At 42.0% G+C, this 15535-nt stretch overlaps 1 protein-coding gene across 2 annotated transcripts; it reads right to left on the bottom strand.

Annotated features, from left to right (window-relative positions):
- Positions 1-470: 470 nt before the first annotated feature.
- On the bottom strand, positions 471-10276 carry slc7a2 (solute carrier family 7 member 2). 2 transcript variants are annotated; one of them, XM_003455773.5, is made up of 12 exons: positions 10002-10276; positions 8522-8899; positions 8282-8437; positions 7219-7384; positions 6937-7073; positions 6634-6856; positions 5378-5514; positions 3322-3424; positions 2669-2880; positions 2391-2557; positions 2180-2288; positions 471-1581 (listed from the first exon to the last, which is right to left on the bottom strand). In XM_003455773.5, exons 2-12 carry the CDS (start codon positions 8889-8891, stop codon positions 1400-1402), a joined length of 1962 nt encoding a protein of 653 aa, XP_003455821.1. In that variant the 5' UTR covers positions 8892-8899; positions 10002-10276; the 3' UTR covers positions 471-1399. The 2 variants fall into 2 exon arrangements, with proteins under 2 accessions (XP_003455821.1, XP_005460541.1); XM_005460484.4 differs by lacking the exon at positions 5378-5514 and adding an exon at positions 5771-5910.
- Between the last annotated feature and the right edge of the window lie 5259 nt (positions 10277-15535).

Consider the following 15535-nt stretch of genomic DNA (forward strand, 5'->3'; position numbering starts at 1 on the left):
TTAATAGTGAGTTTTTGTTCTTGAACAATTTTTGAGCAGCGCCTCCAAGTGGAGAGTGTTTGTGTTTATGGACACTCCTGTTTTTGAGACGTTTTCGAGGAAAAAAATACAAACTAAAAAGTTCATCTTCCTGTGGAAATTACAAGTGATAAGACACATCTAAACAAATACATTTTATTTTATTGTATTTGTGCAGTTGGTAATAAGTGACACTCCGTTACAGCATCTTCTGCAGTACGTTCTTCATCCTGTACCCTCATCGCAGTCCCCTGCACGTCAGTGTAGAGCTTCTTTGTAGCAGAACACCTTACTAACACCTGCTGAATTTGTTTCACAGTTTTTCAGACCACTGAGCACATCGATGAACCACAGCTTCAATGCTCTATCTATGGAAAAATGCACTCCAAGGAAAACACCAGCAGTCCTTAAAAGCCAAGAGGAATGAATACAACCACGCAAAATCTCTTGAAACCAGTTACAACCGTTTAAAAAATATATATATACATGAGGAATGAGGAGCTTATTTTATATACAGGAATACTTTGTTAGGCAGCGATGACAAGAGAGGACATTTTCATGAAGGTTATATTAACAGCATGTCTACATCAAAATATCACAAAATATCAGACAAACAGGAAAATATGTGATAGAGTGAGAGCTCTGCATCAAACAACAATCTTCGTATTTATATAGTAACAAGGTCGACAAACTCCAGGGGGAACGTGTTAATGAGACCACAGCAACAGTTACAGAGATCTCATTAACTATAACAGAGGTTTCTATGGGTTGTTACATAATACCTACACATGGCTGAAAACTACCACCAACACTTGGTCTGCTTTCAGGTGAGTCACGTCAGGACATGTTATGTGCCTACAAAACTATTTCACACATTGTACATTTCTCTAAAAGTTATTATGATTTATACACAGCTAGTAGAATTATACGTGTAATGACCATCAGAAAGGGCTAACAACCAAATGCTGGGCCGTTCACCCTTCTGCACTAAGCTACTGGTGTATCAAACTCTACATTGAACTTTACATTGATACCTTACCTGTACAAACCTGTCAGTGTATGGAAAAGCTCCTCTGCAGCCTTGCACTGACTGCTTCAACGCTAAAATAAATGAAATTCACTCTCCAGTGTGTTACCTGTCCATTCTCCCTCCATGCTTGTCCACAAATGTGACTCATGGGATCTGGTCCCATCCCAGTCATAGAGCGATTCCTCATCATGTGCCACTGATACGTAATACTGATGCTGCCTTTGCAGACTGAATGTGCTTGTAAGTGAAGCACACACGGTGAAGCTGTATATACAGGCACATCCAGGAATAGCTGCTGTGTGCTTTTATGCATCTGTTCCCTCACACAGTCTGTGAATGAGCCGGCAGCCTTTAACACTGGCTGGTCTTTTCTGAGCAGATGAAAGACTCCTGTTCCTTTCCTTCTGCATCCACATTGTCATGCTTCTCCTGGTTGCTCCTGGTGTTTTCCTGTGCCGTGCCTCTTTGAAGCTGGAGCTGGCGCTGACGCTCCACACTGTGCCACATGCCATACCCAAAGTAGATCAGGAAGCCTGAGAAAAGTGGTGATGGGACAGGGGGAGATGTGGAACAGCTTACTGGGAACAGCTTGACTCTGTTCAAAGGTAACCAAAGTAATCTACCAGCATATCTAAAGCTCTATTATATCTTCATTGTTTACTCACTTTACCCTTACAGATTAATTTCCAAAGGGAAACCTTAAGAGTGTCAAAAAATAAACTTTTCAAATTGCCATTTGAGGCTGTTTTCAAGAGTTATTCCCCGCATATCCTCTCATGGTAAAAATATAAATCCACAGCAGAAATAAACAACTTTACATGCTGATGTTTAAAAAGACAAAGAAAAGGTTATTGATTATTAGCATAGACAATAATCAAGGTTATTTAGCACTGGTTTCTGAAATCTCGTGTTGAAACTTTGATCAAATAAACAGATATGACAAGGAGGGATGAGTATGACTGCCAAACCATTTGCTCATTGGCCAACAACATTTGATTGACAAGTAATTAGCCAACAGGTAACCCTCCATTTTAACATAATATGACTGAAATTTGCAAAGCAGATTAAATATGTATGACCCAAATATACTTCCTTAAAAATTTATATTGGCTCATGGCTAAAGGCACTCACCAACAGCCATCCACACAGAAAAACGTATCCAGGTGTCTCCACTCAGCTGAACCATCAGGTAAATGTTGACAAATATGCTTAAAATTGGCAGAAAAGGCAGAAGAGGTACCTAGAGAGGCAAAAAATCACACCAAAATAATCAGTTTTAGTTGCTGTTATCTCATAACAAAGGACCTAGTATTAAAACCAGAGTTACAGAGCTGGTGCGTACCATGAAGGAGACCTTCTTCTTAGTCTGAGGCTGCCTGATGACCATAAAGATGCAGCTGCTGAAGACGAGCAGACACACGGACAGCGATGCCAGGATCCACACTTCCAAACCCAAAACGGAGTTGATGTGGTATGTGGTGAGATAGCTGATCACACACACCACCAACACTGTGGATTGAGGACATTCACACAATTAATTGTGACACAGAAACCTTAAAAAACAGACTGAAGTCAATCAGGAGAAAAAATCCTCACTGAGAACGTAAACTGTGAACTTACCTAGAACGCCAACGGACATGTTGACAACACTGGACGAACGCTCGGAAGGTGTCTCAGGAGGGTGTAGAATAGTCTGCAGCGTGGAGCTGCCTCCCTTTAGCATGTTGAGGTGGGACTCTGACTCTGTCAAGTCTGACTCACCCTGTTCAGACGCGAGGCAATCCCTCTCACCTTTACTCGCCTGCCGCTCCAGAGCTCCATCTGGCTGATACCTGGAAGAAAGACAAATGTTGGTTTTTACTGAGGTTCAAACTCCAGATTGCTCTGCTGCAAGGCGGTGTTATGTTCTGATGTAGTCTCAGTGTTCTGCACATCTATCAACTACTGTGTATCCTTCACAAAAGCACTAGACTTTTTAATTTAAATGATTCAGTTTGACTGAACAAGCAAAGTGTGTCCGTGTTTACTGATATTTACAGAGGTGTGCAGCAAGTTCAGTTTAGCAAGTAAACACCTTTATTTACTCAAGCAGCCACTGAGCAGTGTACAGTCAGACCATTCACAGCCCTTACATCACCGGTGTGATGCAATAACAAGCAAGGCAATCATTCCTGTGGGCATCTGTGTAAGCTATTAGAGACGCTCCTGCAGAATATTACACAAAGATGATTGTGCTCCAGTTAAACTTTTGAGTTATCTAAAAATGTACCAACCTGAGAAGCAGTACACACACAGCAACCAGCGAATAGGCCAGCAGAGTTCCAATGGACATCATGTCCACCAGGGCTTTGAGGTCAAACAGGAAAGCCATGATGGCTAAAGTAAGCAATAAGAGAAGGAAAGAAATGAACACAAACACTTTCACCCTTAAAACTAAATTTCAGCAGGTAGGATCATTACTGATCACAGTCACAGCACACGATCCTTTACACCCACACACAGTAACATGGAAAAGCCATTTCCTTCTAATTAAACGTGACAGTCACCAGATGCAAATTAAATTTCATGCAGACGTGTTTTCACTAGAGAACAACAGAGCTGAATATTTCCACAGTATGATACAACAGCTGTATTCATCTCCATATTGAGTGTCATTTGATGTGAGATATACTGCCGTGTTGCTTGGCTTGTATCTCAGCACCAGACTTCAGTATGGAAGTTTTCTCAGCAGCATGGTTCAGACGCAGAGCAGTGGTATGTCCGCTGCTTCTCACAACATTATGTTAAAGCAAAAATATCAAAGAAAGCTCCCCTGCTTGGTACCATCAGGTGCTCAGCCTGTGGTGGTGGTGCAGGTGTGCTGGGTCTCTCCCAGGGCTCACATCTGCCAGCCACTTCACAAAACTCTGCAAGTCTAAGCTGGATGAGTGCGATCCACAGAAGGAGAGCTTTAAAATAGACAATCTTAATCCTGCGAGAGCCAGTGTTAATTTTGTCTAACAATCATTTTCATCATAGGTTTTGCAATGATCCTTTGTTTTCTGACCACGACGGGACGCTAAATAAAAACGAATGCATGAGGACAAAAACTATGATGAAATGTATCAACGCTTTCGTCAATAAATAATCTAATTTCAGTCAACTGAATCAACTTTACATTCAGCTGTTTAGTTTAGACATTTAGCCAACTAAGACTAAGTTTAAATAATTTGGATGACTTATTTATGACTAAAACTGAATTATGTTTTAGTTAAGAGACTATGATTAAACTAAATCTGAATCCAAAATTAACACTGGTATGTGCACCACACTGACACACAAAGGCCAGACTACTTGAATCAAGTACATCCTATTTTATTTAAACTTTTTTTTCCCAAATACTTAGATTATAAAATAAATACTTTTTTACTTTTTTCAGCAGAAATGCACAGTGATGGTCCACTGTCAGTAAAGTAGGTAAGCGTGTGTGTGTGTGTGTGTGTGTGTGTGTGTGTGTGTGTGTGTGTGTGTGTCCTATGCCTAGGTTTACGTGACCGTGTTGAAAAGTTCACCTCAGCTCTTCTCTGCTCTGCTAAAAGTCTGATGCCATGAGCTGGTTGCTGTGCTTTGAGCTAATATTGGCGTTATGACAACTTGACCCATTCTGTTTAGCATGTTCACCATATTAGTTTAGCACGCTGAACACTTGTCTTTTGCTGTTTGTGCCCAAACACAAAGTACAGCTGAAGCTAATTCAACACCTCCAGAGCTGAATTAGCCACCTGCAGTTGCCCAAATGGCCACTTGAAGCTGCTTCCAGTTTACTTCCATGTCCACAGCCTGGAACAAAGAAATTATTTTATTCTCGCTAGCTTCCCTCTGCACTAAACTGGAACTCTCCATCATGGTTGTGGTGTTGTTCCCTTTTGGAGCATTTTAATTGAATTATTTAACAAATACCATCAACTGCCAGTACTTGTGTTATTTGCTTAGCAGATATCTGTGTCTCTGTGTATCTTTCTAACCATGCCTGTTTAAAACTCTTCCATTATTATTATTATTATTATGGCCAGCACTTGTATTTAGTTACTTTCTAGCTTCTTTTTCAAAAAGTAGCCAGCTGGATTTGTGGACATGTGGTGAACATTTCTAAAATCAGACAATATCCTCGGAGATGGAAACTGTCTGAACTGGGTTGTTGGTTTTGTCGCATGCTTGTGGAAACACCATCACCCAGTTTATCATGCAGCCACCGTCACCAAATGATCATCTGTAGAGAGATTATTTTAAAAGAAAAATAAAAAAATAAAAACACCACGACACAACCCCATGAATGATCCGGCAGCTTACCCGCAGTGGTACCTGCCGCCATGGTGGCAGCCACAGGCGACTGGCGCTTACTCACTTTGGACATAAATTTGAATAGAATACCATCTCGTGCCATGGCAAAGAGAATGCGTGGTAGAGGGAACATGGAGCCCAATAGGCTAGGGAGAAGAGGGTTGATGGTTAAGTTGAGGGCTTTCTGGGAAAGAAAACATGACACCTGCACAACTGTGAAAGAACAACAGGTGTATACAGACATACGAAAAGGTCCTTACACGCTAGATAATTAATAGCAAAAAGCATAATGGCCCAATTTGATTCAGAACCAACATTGACTACGATGTGTCTTTCACAGTTGATCGGTGAGGAGAAAGATTAGCTTGGAGTGATCCCACTTGGATTCTCCCTGGCTCTCACCTGCAACTACACCGGAGCTCATAGTGGCAATAAGTGGGGTCTTCGTCTTAGGATTGATTCGGGCTAAGGCTTTGAAAAGCACCCCATCCTCTGCCATAGCATAGATTACACGAGGCATAGGGAAAATGGAGCCCAGCAGACTGCATGAGATAGCAGAGACATGCAAGACCAACACATTAGTCAAAAGCCCCAAACCCAGACAGTAAATCACACACACATAGGGCTGAAACACACACTGGATGTCTTTCTTTCCTGAAGGTAGTATCATCATTTTTTCAAGTTTAACAGCGGTGTGCGATCCCATCAGGTTTTAAAAGGGATTACACTTTTCTTGCATAAGGATATTAATGCCAGTCACTACAATAAAAGCATACACGAATTACAGGCACTGGCAAAAATACAACATGTAATTGCTTTGAGTCCAATCAGCTCATCTTCACCTCAATGAGATTTACCAAGGTTTCTTGATAGTAAACCGATTTATGGACCCTCAGGGAAGAAAGACAGAATGGAGACTGCACCATTAGATAGTTTGGAGACACTCTCCAACTTTCTCATTATATGAAGAGACTTTAAATGTAAGAATGACATCACAGAGTCATGCAGGTGTCTCAAAACAGACACAATTACATATTGCACCCACCACACCACAGATTAAGAAGGAAGAATCAATCCATTAACAAGACACACCTGGAGATATGTGGTCAAAACTTTCAACCAAATCTCAGCCCCATTTATCCCCAGCTGACAGCGTCCACAGTGATCACAAATGTAGCATTATATCTAAAGGTTTGCTGTAGCAACACATGTGTTCATTTTCTAATGCATGCAGCTTGATTTGTTAAAACAAATCCAGCGGTTACCTTGTGGATAGGGCGCATAGTGAACCCACAGCCACCACGTACTTCGCAGGGCCCCAACCCACATATTCAAATGCCATAGGCAGGGGACTTTTTTCGTCCAGTAGGTAGTAGGGCATCATCAGCGTGAGGGCAGCTGACACGCCAAAGTATGCCAAGAAGCACACGGTCAGTGACACCACGATGCCAGTGGGAATGGCCCTCTGAGGGTTTTTGACCTCCTCACCTATCAGACACAGACGCATGAAAACATGAAGCTCTGCTTTCGTAAAACTCACAATAAAACTCAACCCGACCGTGACTCACCTGTTGTTGCAATGCAGTCGAAGCCAACAAAAGCATAGAAGCAGGTGGCAGCTCCTGCTAAGGTCCCACTGAAACCATAGGGCATGAATCCTCCAACGCCATAATCGCTGCTCACATTGGCTGTCACAGACAGGTTCCTGTAACATGCACACTCGTGACTGAAAGCAATACTGCTTATAATGCTCTGCATGTTGTTTCGTATTAACTGATGTAGTAAAGGGTAGGCGTCTTTGCACTGGGCCCCTCTGAGTCTAGGATTGCCTCTGCAAATAAATAAATTACCTTGTAGCTATGGTGACATTTATAAGGGAGTCTTCGGTTATCTTCCAGTTGTATGTGTCTCCTTTGACAAAGCCAGAGATGATAACGAACAAAAGCACGAGCACATTGATCGATGTGAAGACTTTATTGACCCAGGCTGACTCCTTCACTCCAAAGGACAGAAGTCCTGAATGTGTAGATAGAAAACAGAGCTCAGATGCTTGTTGTAGAATATTTAAAATGTCTGCACAACTCCAGTAAACTTAAATAAATATATTACTGATTTGGATCTAATCCTAAAATCTAACCCTGCAAGGATTCAAGTCCAGCTGTCACTGACTGCCGGCTGATTATAAAAAAAAGTTACCTGCTTTGTATCAGCATGCTATATTAGCATCCTGGGTAAAAGGTTATGTCTGTACTGGTTTCTATGTCATGAAGGAGGATTATCAAAGTTATCACAGCTTATCTTGAGAAACACATGGATGTCTGTACAAATCCTCAAATGAAACTAACAGAAGTGTGTGCAACAAATGCAGAGAATGGAGGCAGAACATTATTTGCCTTGTTTCCCAACTCAGATTTTGTTGTGGATTATCTTATATTTGCATAGCTTGTATATCTGCCATCCTCACAAAAACAACCAAACACTGGTGGACTGTTACTGAGTCCTACTGACTTAATGTAATCATCGTATTGGCAGGCTAAGAGCAAAAACCCATGATTAAATTGTTTGAGGGTCAAAGGGTTGAACGTAACAAAAACAAGTACAATTACGCAAAATTCTCCAAATTACTGTATGTGAGCAAGACACAGCTTATGCTTTGACTTAAGTGATGAAAATCTGTAGGAGCTGCAAAAACAGGGTGCGTGTGTGCACCTAACAGACTCACACAACCCTCTGGGGTCCCTCGCCCTCTTTAACACGAGAGTCCCCTGCTTTCCTGTTTTAGATTATGTCAGCCGTGGCTCATAAGCTTGCTCAAGATGCAGTCAATTCTAAATTTCATTTACTCGCTGCAGCCTGTGTGTCAACGGTTTGACTTGAAGCTTGTGATTTTCAACTTTTGTTTTGCTGCCTTACCAGAGAGCAGCAGAATCAGGCAGACCGCAAAGAAGTCAGGGTACTGGGCCAAACCGGGAGAATTCATGCTGAAGTGGGTTTTACAGAATATCTCTATGTGTCCTCCTATCATTTCATCGAATGTGCCGCTCCATGCTCTAGCAACTGAGGAGGTGCCTGTGAGGAAACAAAGAAAAGATGCCATTGGCGAGCCGGGGTCTTCTTTGCATAAAAGGAATCTGAGCATTGCCCTTAACTCACCGATCACATAAGAAAGGATTAGATTCCAACCAGTGATGAAGGCCCAAATCTCGCCTACAGTGACATAGCTGTAAAGGTAAGCGGAGCCGGTCTTAGGGACTCGGGCGCCAAACTCGGCATAGCACAGGCCGGCCATGACGGAGGCCAGGGCGGCGATTAGAAAGGAGATGACAATACTGGGACCGGAGTCTCCCTTGGCCACCTCTCCAGCCAGTACGTACACACCAGCCCCCAGAGTGCTGCCCACTCCCAGAGCAATGAGGTCAAGGGTTCCCAAGCAGCGGCAGAGCTTGGAGTCTTCCAGGCTGTTTAGGTCGACCACTTTCCTTCGTACCAAGGAGCGGCTGAATGACAGAACCTGCTTCAGCATTTTGACACCTGCCATCAGAGAGCGAAGAGAAGAAAAATGTTGAATAAACCAGTCTGCTCACATGTTGTGGGGCATGAGTTGATGATGTAATAGGACGGATCTATTAATACTTGAGACCAACCTGTAAAAATCACAGTGCAACCAAGAGAAAGAAAATCACATCTTAAAAATTCCTCACAGGGCTCCAGAACTGCGCAACCAAAAGGGCAGTGTGCAAGTGCAGTCTGAGTTAGCTGCACCTGCTCTGCATTTTGAACTTACAGCTTGTTCTCTGCTGACAAATCACAGGTTGCACAACCTCTGAGATTAACCAAAAAGTGGGGGGTCGAAAGAAACGTTAACCCTACAAACTATGAGTTCTAGGAATTCTGCCAAATGCTGTTGCTGGCAAAAGGTCCATACAGTAAAGACTCCTAGCAGAATGCATTGTTCAGGATTATCGTGCTACTCAAAGAGCTGCATTCATGAAAGACATTCCAGCAGCCTTCTGTACTAATTACATATAAAGGACATTAAAAGACAGACTGCACAGCCTCCTTTGTGTTCATTCAAATGTCTCTTGTTCCATTTATGAGATCGATGGGGAAGCTGTCTGAAAATATTTGCATGAATACAATATGTTAAATAGGCATGAATACTCCCGCTCCATTGTGAATTCCTGCTCATTCTCTTTGACGTTAGAACTCATTCTTTAAACTTAAACTTTGATCATCGTGACCATAAAATAGCACTGACAACCGTCCAAATCTACACTGATGTCTTTGCAATGCAGATTTTTATTTATTTCTATTTAATATCAGGAGATATTAGTTTTCAGTGTGATGGCTCATTAATATTACAATGTGGGCAGCATCACAGAATCCCCATAAATAAAGTGGATGGAAACTGAAGATAGCAGAGAGCAAAATAAGATTTTGGCAAGTAGAAGTTGTAGTTTGCTGGGAAAGACGTCGTGTGTGTTTCAGATTGTGCCATGACTGCATGCAACATGTGGTACAGATCTTAAAGTGAGGCTCACCAGACTCCTCACAGCTAAACTGTTAGTTTGCAAAAACAAAAAACTTTCACATGTTTGAACACTTTTCTACTTCATTAGACATGCGGACCTACCTTAGAACAGATGAGTAGGAAAACGAGGGGTTCACGCTGAGACACAGAACCAAAAAAAGCTGCTAGACGTCTCAGTTATTTTTTTCTGCCTTGCACTGCTTGAAAGATCAGCTGCACAGTGAAGCTCAGGTAAAAGTGAGGCTACACCTACAGATCTGCGCTGGAGCCTCAAATCTGTCCAGTGTGCTGAGCGCTCATTCACTGTGCTGTCACATAAACTATACAGAGCAGCAGTTTTCACTCCTCCCCTCAATCGCTCAGTGTTTCTTCATAGGATTTGCCCCTGCCTTACCCCTAAACTGACGTCCCTAGAGGAGGGACGCAAGAGGGGAGGAGGAGACCCAAGGGAATTAAAGCGGGGTTGGGGAATGGGTGGAAGAGGGGGGGACATGTCCATGCTTTTGGTTTGTGGGAGTAAGATTCTGTGGAGGAACTGCACAATAAGCACAAGATAACACAGAAAAAATGAGGGTTTACAGTAATGGGGAAAGGATTTTTTATTTTTTTTGTAATTTCTAATACAGACTCAGGCTAAAAATTCCCAGCTGACCACGTGCCTACTGACCACTGGGCAACATGATTGGGCAACTTTCTCTGATAAACGCAAGTACTGTTTACCCAGTGCAGCGCACAGGAGCGCTGCTAAAAGCCCTGATTGGTCAATGAAGGGTGTAGAAGTAGTGCAAATCCTCCTAATGGAAGACAGATATTGCTCAATGTACCCTGAGCCATGACCCATGACTACAAAATCAATAACACAGCTCGCCATGGTACGCCTCCAGAAACGCTTGGCATCTCCACAGGAGCTTCACTTATGAGCTCCAGCTCCTGGAGGGAAAAACAAAGAAAAAAAAGTCCCATTTTTCCATCAAACACAACCTGCAAATTACAACTAAAGGTCGAGTTTGCAGCGGAGGCTGTATTTTATTTTTTCTGCCAAGACCAGCTCAAACCAGCTTAAAACCTCAGTGGGAAGGTGGCAGCTGGGCCCTAGAAACACCTCCAACCCACAGACCAGAGATTCGACAGCATGACAACAACAAACTCTCTCTCAGTTTGGCCATCCAGCCAAGCAGCCAAATATCACGGGCGATTGCCCACCGAGCCTTGGCTGCAGGGGCGGATTAGCTGACCGGCATGCTGATGGGAAAGCAAAGGTTTTCCTTAGTAGTGCGCTAACAGGAGACACAGCATTTAATGCTCATGCTCTTCACATTCATATGAACCAAACTGAGGGTTAAAGCAATTTTTTTTTCTTTTTTAAACTGTGTTTTTTGGTGCTTTTAGGAATGGACGAGCTTTCCTCACATACCGTTTACACTGTAACCATGGAAAGGATGGAAAGGACCCACCGAGCTCGCTGTATTTCATTGTTGACATGTGCTAATTGTGTGAAGCCAATTGGATGCCCTGATGGCTGAGTGACCCAGCTCCAAAAACGTGAATATGGTCAACAGATTGAGTGGTGTTTGTCTTGCAGATAGCAGGACTTGTTAACACGGTCCAGTTAACACTACTGTGACCAGGAAATGTTAGAGTGAACAATTATTGATAAGCCAGGCTGCAATTACAGAGATGCCCAGATTTAAAACATAAATGTCTGGGAGAGGAGGACACATTTATGTGAAAACGCCAAAGTTACAGGGTTGGAGGATGCCTCTGGTAACTTGAAGTAATGAAAAACAAGACATGATTTTTGATTTCAAATAAGAAAACAACAAAAAGAGCAAAGAAAAGTTCAGTGTGGCAAACCAGTGTGTTAAAATGCTGCTGCTGTAGATCAGATACTGAGCTGAACCAGCATCATCGTGTAGCTTACTGTAAAGTCAAAGGAGAAACTCGGGTTAGGTTAGGTTGCTTAGAAGGCCGGAGTGGTTTAGATGCCGAATTTCATGGAATGGCGTAAAGCCTCTTTATATTGCTTTTCAAGAACAGTCTGGGGACTCGAGCCCGAAGACATTACCTGTTCTTAATTTGACATAATGCTGTTTTTATGAGCTACAAAGACTTCTGCTGAAGGAAAAGTCACTCGGAGCTCTACTGAAAGTGATTTCCTGTCTGTATCTGGGTCACTGTGCACTATAGACGGTTGTTTTAGTGGGTCACACTCCTGCAGAGAATGTCAAACATCACAAACGTCCATGCTTTAAGTGTTGAATGTGGGTTATGATACAAGGACTCAAGCCATCAGATGTTTCTTGCAGCATATTTGGCAATCGCAGCAGATTCTTTTAAGCATGATCAGCACTATTCAAGTATCATGTTTGAGACCCTCGAGTGAAAATGACTTCCAAACAAATGTTCCCACAAAGCTGGATGGTTTTCTAGGCAATTTCGCAACATTAAATACATATTGGGTGTTTGGCAATTACAACTACTGGACACACATCAATAATAAAACACATAACTTGTTGGATTCTTTTAATTATATGTGCTGGCTCGTCTCTGCCGAAGTGTGACATTAGAAATGAACTTTCTTTATACTAATTTCACAATAAAGTTTTGTTTTGTTTTCAGGGAGAATTTCTCATGCATGAATGTATCAGGAGTCACTAAGTCACAAATCCCTCCTGGTTAGTTTTAAGATAAGATAACCTTTATTAGTCCCACACGTGGGAAATTTGTTTACTGCTTTTATTCTGTTTTCTTTTCTGGTTATTACCCGGCAACTGATGGGCGCTGCTTCTCACTGGTGTACGCTGGGCTGCAGATGATAAAAATACAGAAATGCTCGCTTGAGTTTTGGTATGAGTTGCCAAAACTATAAAGATGTCTGCAGAACTTGATAAAGTGAAATGGGAGTGGAGGCTCATATAGCATCCAATTTCAAATCATGTGGGGCCCATCTGTCTTTGTACTCATAATAGCTTTAACTATAATAATCAATCTGTGCATAGTCAATACTTAGACAGAATGCACAGTATTGTATCCTGTCTGCTAATCATCGACATGTGAGGCCATTTATCATCCTTATTTTGCACAAATTACATCAGGTTTTGCTTTGCTTTCAGGCTGGTGTCAAGCAAATGACAGTGGTGTTTAAACAGAGAGCGAGGACAGAGTTTAGTGCACGATATTTCCAAATCAAGTATCGATTGTCTCGGTGTAGTATTAAAAATATCCTCATAATGCAGAACGAAGAAACTTGGTAAAAAAGAAACCTGCATATCAGAGCTAATGATAACCTGTCATAATGATTAGGGTATCTAATAAACCTTCAAATATCAAACCACCAGGATGTAACTGTGCCTGATTAGACATGTTCTCCTCAGTTCCTCTCTGCCCTGGCCCTTTTTGTTATCGCAATACTTTGTCATTTATTTTTCCAACCTCGTGCAAAGATTTCACACACAGTACCAGCTGGCTCCCTGGAAATGGTTCACATCGGAGGAATGCAGTCTCATCTCAAGTCTCATCTCTGATTTTCTTGTTTTGACATGCCAAAGTGTCTGTGGCAACAGAGCTTCACATATACTTCAGCTGGTCTAATCCACCAGAATCACTTAAAACACTCGACTAACAAGAGAAATTCAAACCAGTTTAAGCAGTGCGTGGTCTGTCCACACCAGCAAACTGACTGGATCAACTGGACATGCTGAGTGTAAATCCTTTCTTGAATTCATGACGACCAATTTACAACATAAACGATCAATCCGATAAAAATGTGCACATTTTCCTTTTAAATAAACTGAAATTGGTAAATGTATGTCATTTTCTTGACCTTTAGTTAATGTTCCCTTAAAGTTCCTTTAAAAATGCAGGATCATTTTCTAAGGAGTATTTTTGCCAAATCTTTTTTTTGTTCCTGCAGGGAACATTTCCTGAAAATGTTGCTTAAAGGTTCTCTAAAAGTTAAATATCTTTCAGAGAAAGTTGCTGTATAGTTCTATAAAGGTTACAAGAACTGTCAGCTTCAAGAAACGTTAAGAAAAATTAGTTTTTGACACTTTGAGAGGATGTTTAGGGAGCCTTCATGAACTGTACATAAAAGATGGACACACAGTGATATCCTCTATTTGTTTTGAACTGTGTTTTTTGAAGCTTCAACATTAACATTCTGGCTGCAGCCATGTTGTATTTTTGAAGCCAGAAGGTGAAATGCAAAAGCTTGATTTAGACTTTTGCATAAAATCTATGTCCTAATTTATGTAGTAACCATAAACTCTGTGGTCATGTCCAAATTCATGGGCTGCATCCTCCTGAGGACCCGGCCTTCGCGGTCTACGTGGGCCGGGTCCTCAGAAGGTCGGGTAGGTCGGAAGTAAACGGCTGTGAAATTGGACGGTCTAGCCTTCTGATTTGCGTCACCGCTGTCTCGGTGGAGTTTAATAAACTCGGCCGTCTGCTCCTTCCTATCTAAAATATAACAGGACACTGGCGTAAATTCTCGACCATCTCACACTTCTGTTTAATTAGTTTTCTGTTTGACGTTTATTCAGCTGTGTGAAAACCACCCGGGGGATTAATAAAGTTTTATTTTATCTAATCTAATAACTTTAATCTCAGCCAAACCGATTTACTCACGAACAAATAAAACACTGAAAAAAGCCAAACAATATCCTTTTTAGGTTGTCTAAGTGACTTATATATTACGTTTAACCTGAGTAGCGAAAGTCCGCGGTGATCTGAAAATGATGTGCCGGGAGTTGTGCCATTCTCGGCGGCTTGAGTGACCCTCGAGCTCTCGGTTAGCTATCGAGCTGGTGGATAACAGACGTCTCAGACCCAGAAAGATTAATAAAAGATTAATAAAAGTAATTTTAAAACTTAGTAGCGGCCGCCATTGCCGGAAACTGGAGTTTGGCTGGGCCGCGCTATGAATTCTGGGATATGGTGGGCCACGAAGGACACACCCGACCCATCCTTCTAATTCGGGGAAAAGGAGGACGCATTTGTCGGCTCCATTCGGAGGAGTCTACGAATTTGGACAGCCTTCGGCGCGTCGCTGTGACGTAATCGGTCTACAAATGCGGCCTCAGGAGGATGCAGCCCATGAATTTGGACACGACCTGTTTATCCCTACACCGCAAAGTTCCACAACATTCAAGTCGTAAATTATGCATCGACCCAAAGTGTAGTTAAATTCCTGACAGGAACACATCAAATTACAGAAAGGTTAACGTTAGTTAAAATTAGTTCCAGTTATGGTGTAAGTTACGATTACGCAAATGTATAATTCACATGTTATGCTAGCAAGCTTGGTTAGCAAGCAGCATCCATAAACTGCACCAGTGTACCACACAGACATGTATACTTTTTAGTTAGTGATAAATGGTGGTTTTCACCACACATAAATACATATTTGTCAGATAATTCCAGTAAAAATGGTCCAAAAGGGCCTAACGGCACAAACTGGTGTGGCTTTCAGCAACTCTGATTAGTGGAGATGAGGCCTATCAGTCAGCTACTGGCTACAACTGACTGTGCTCAGAGACCTGACAATCAGAGTGGCCATGTAAGCATGTTTTTAATGGATAGACAGTTGGGCATTATAACATGGGTCTGTGGTCATTAGAGGAACTGCAGTTTGTGAC

Source organism: Oreochromis niloticus, linkage group LG2 (assembly GCF_001858045.2).
Source record: "Oreochromis niloticus isolate F11D_XX linkage group LG2, O_niloticus_UMD_NMBU, whole genome shotgun sequence".
Taxonomy (NCBI): domain Eukaryota; kingdom Metazoa; phylum Chordata; class Actinopteri; order Cichliformes; family Cichlidae; genus Oreochromis; species Oreochromis niloticus.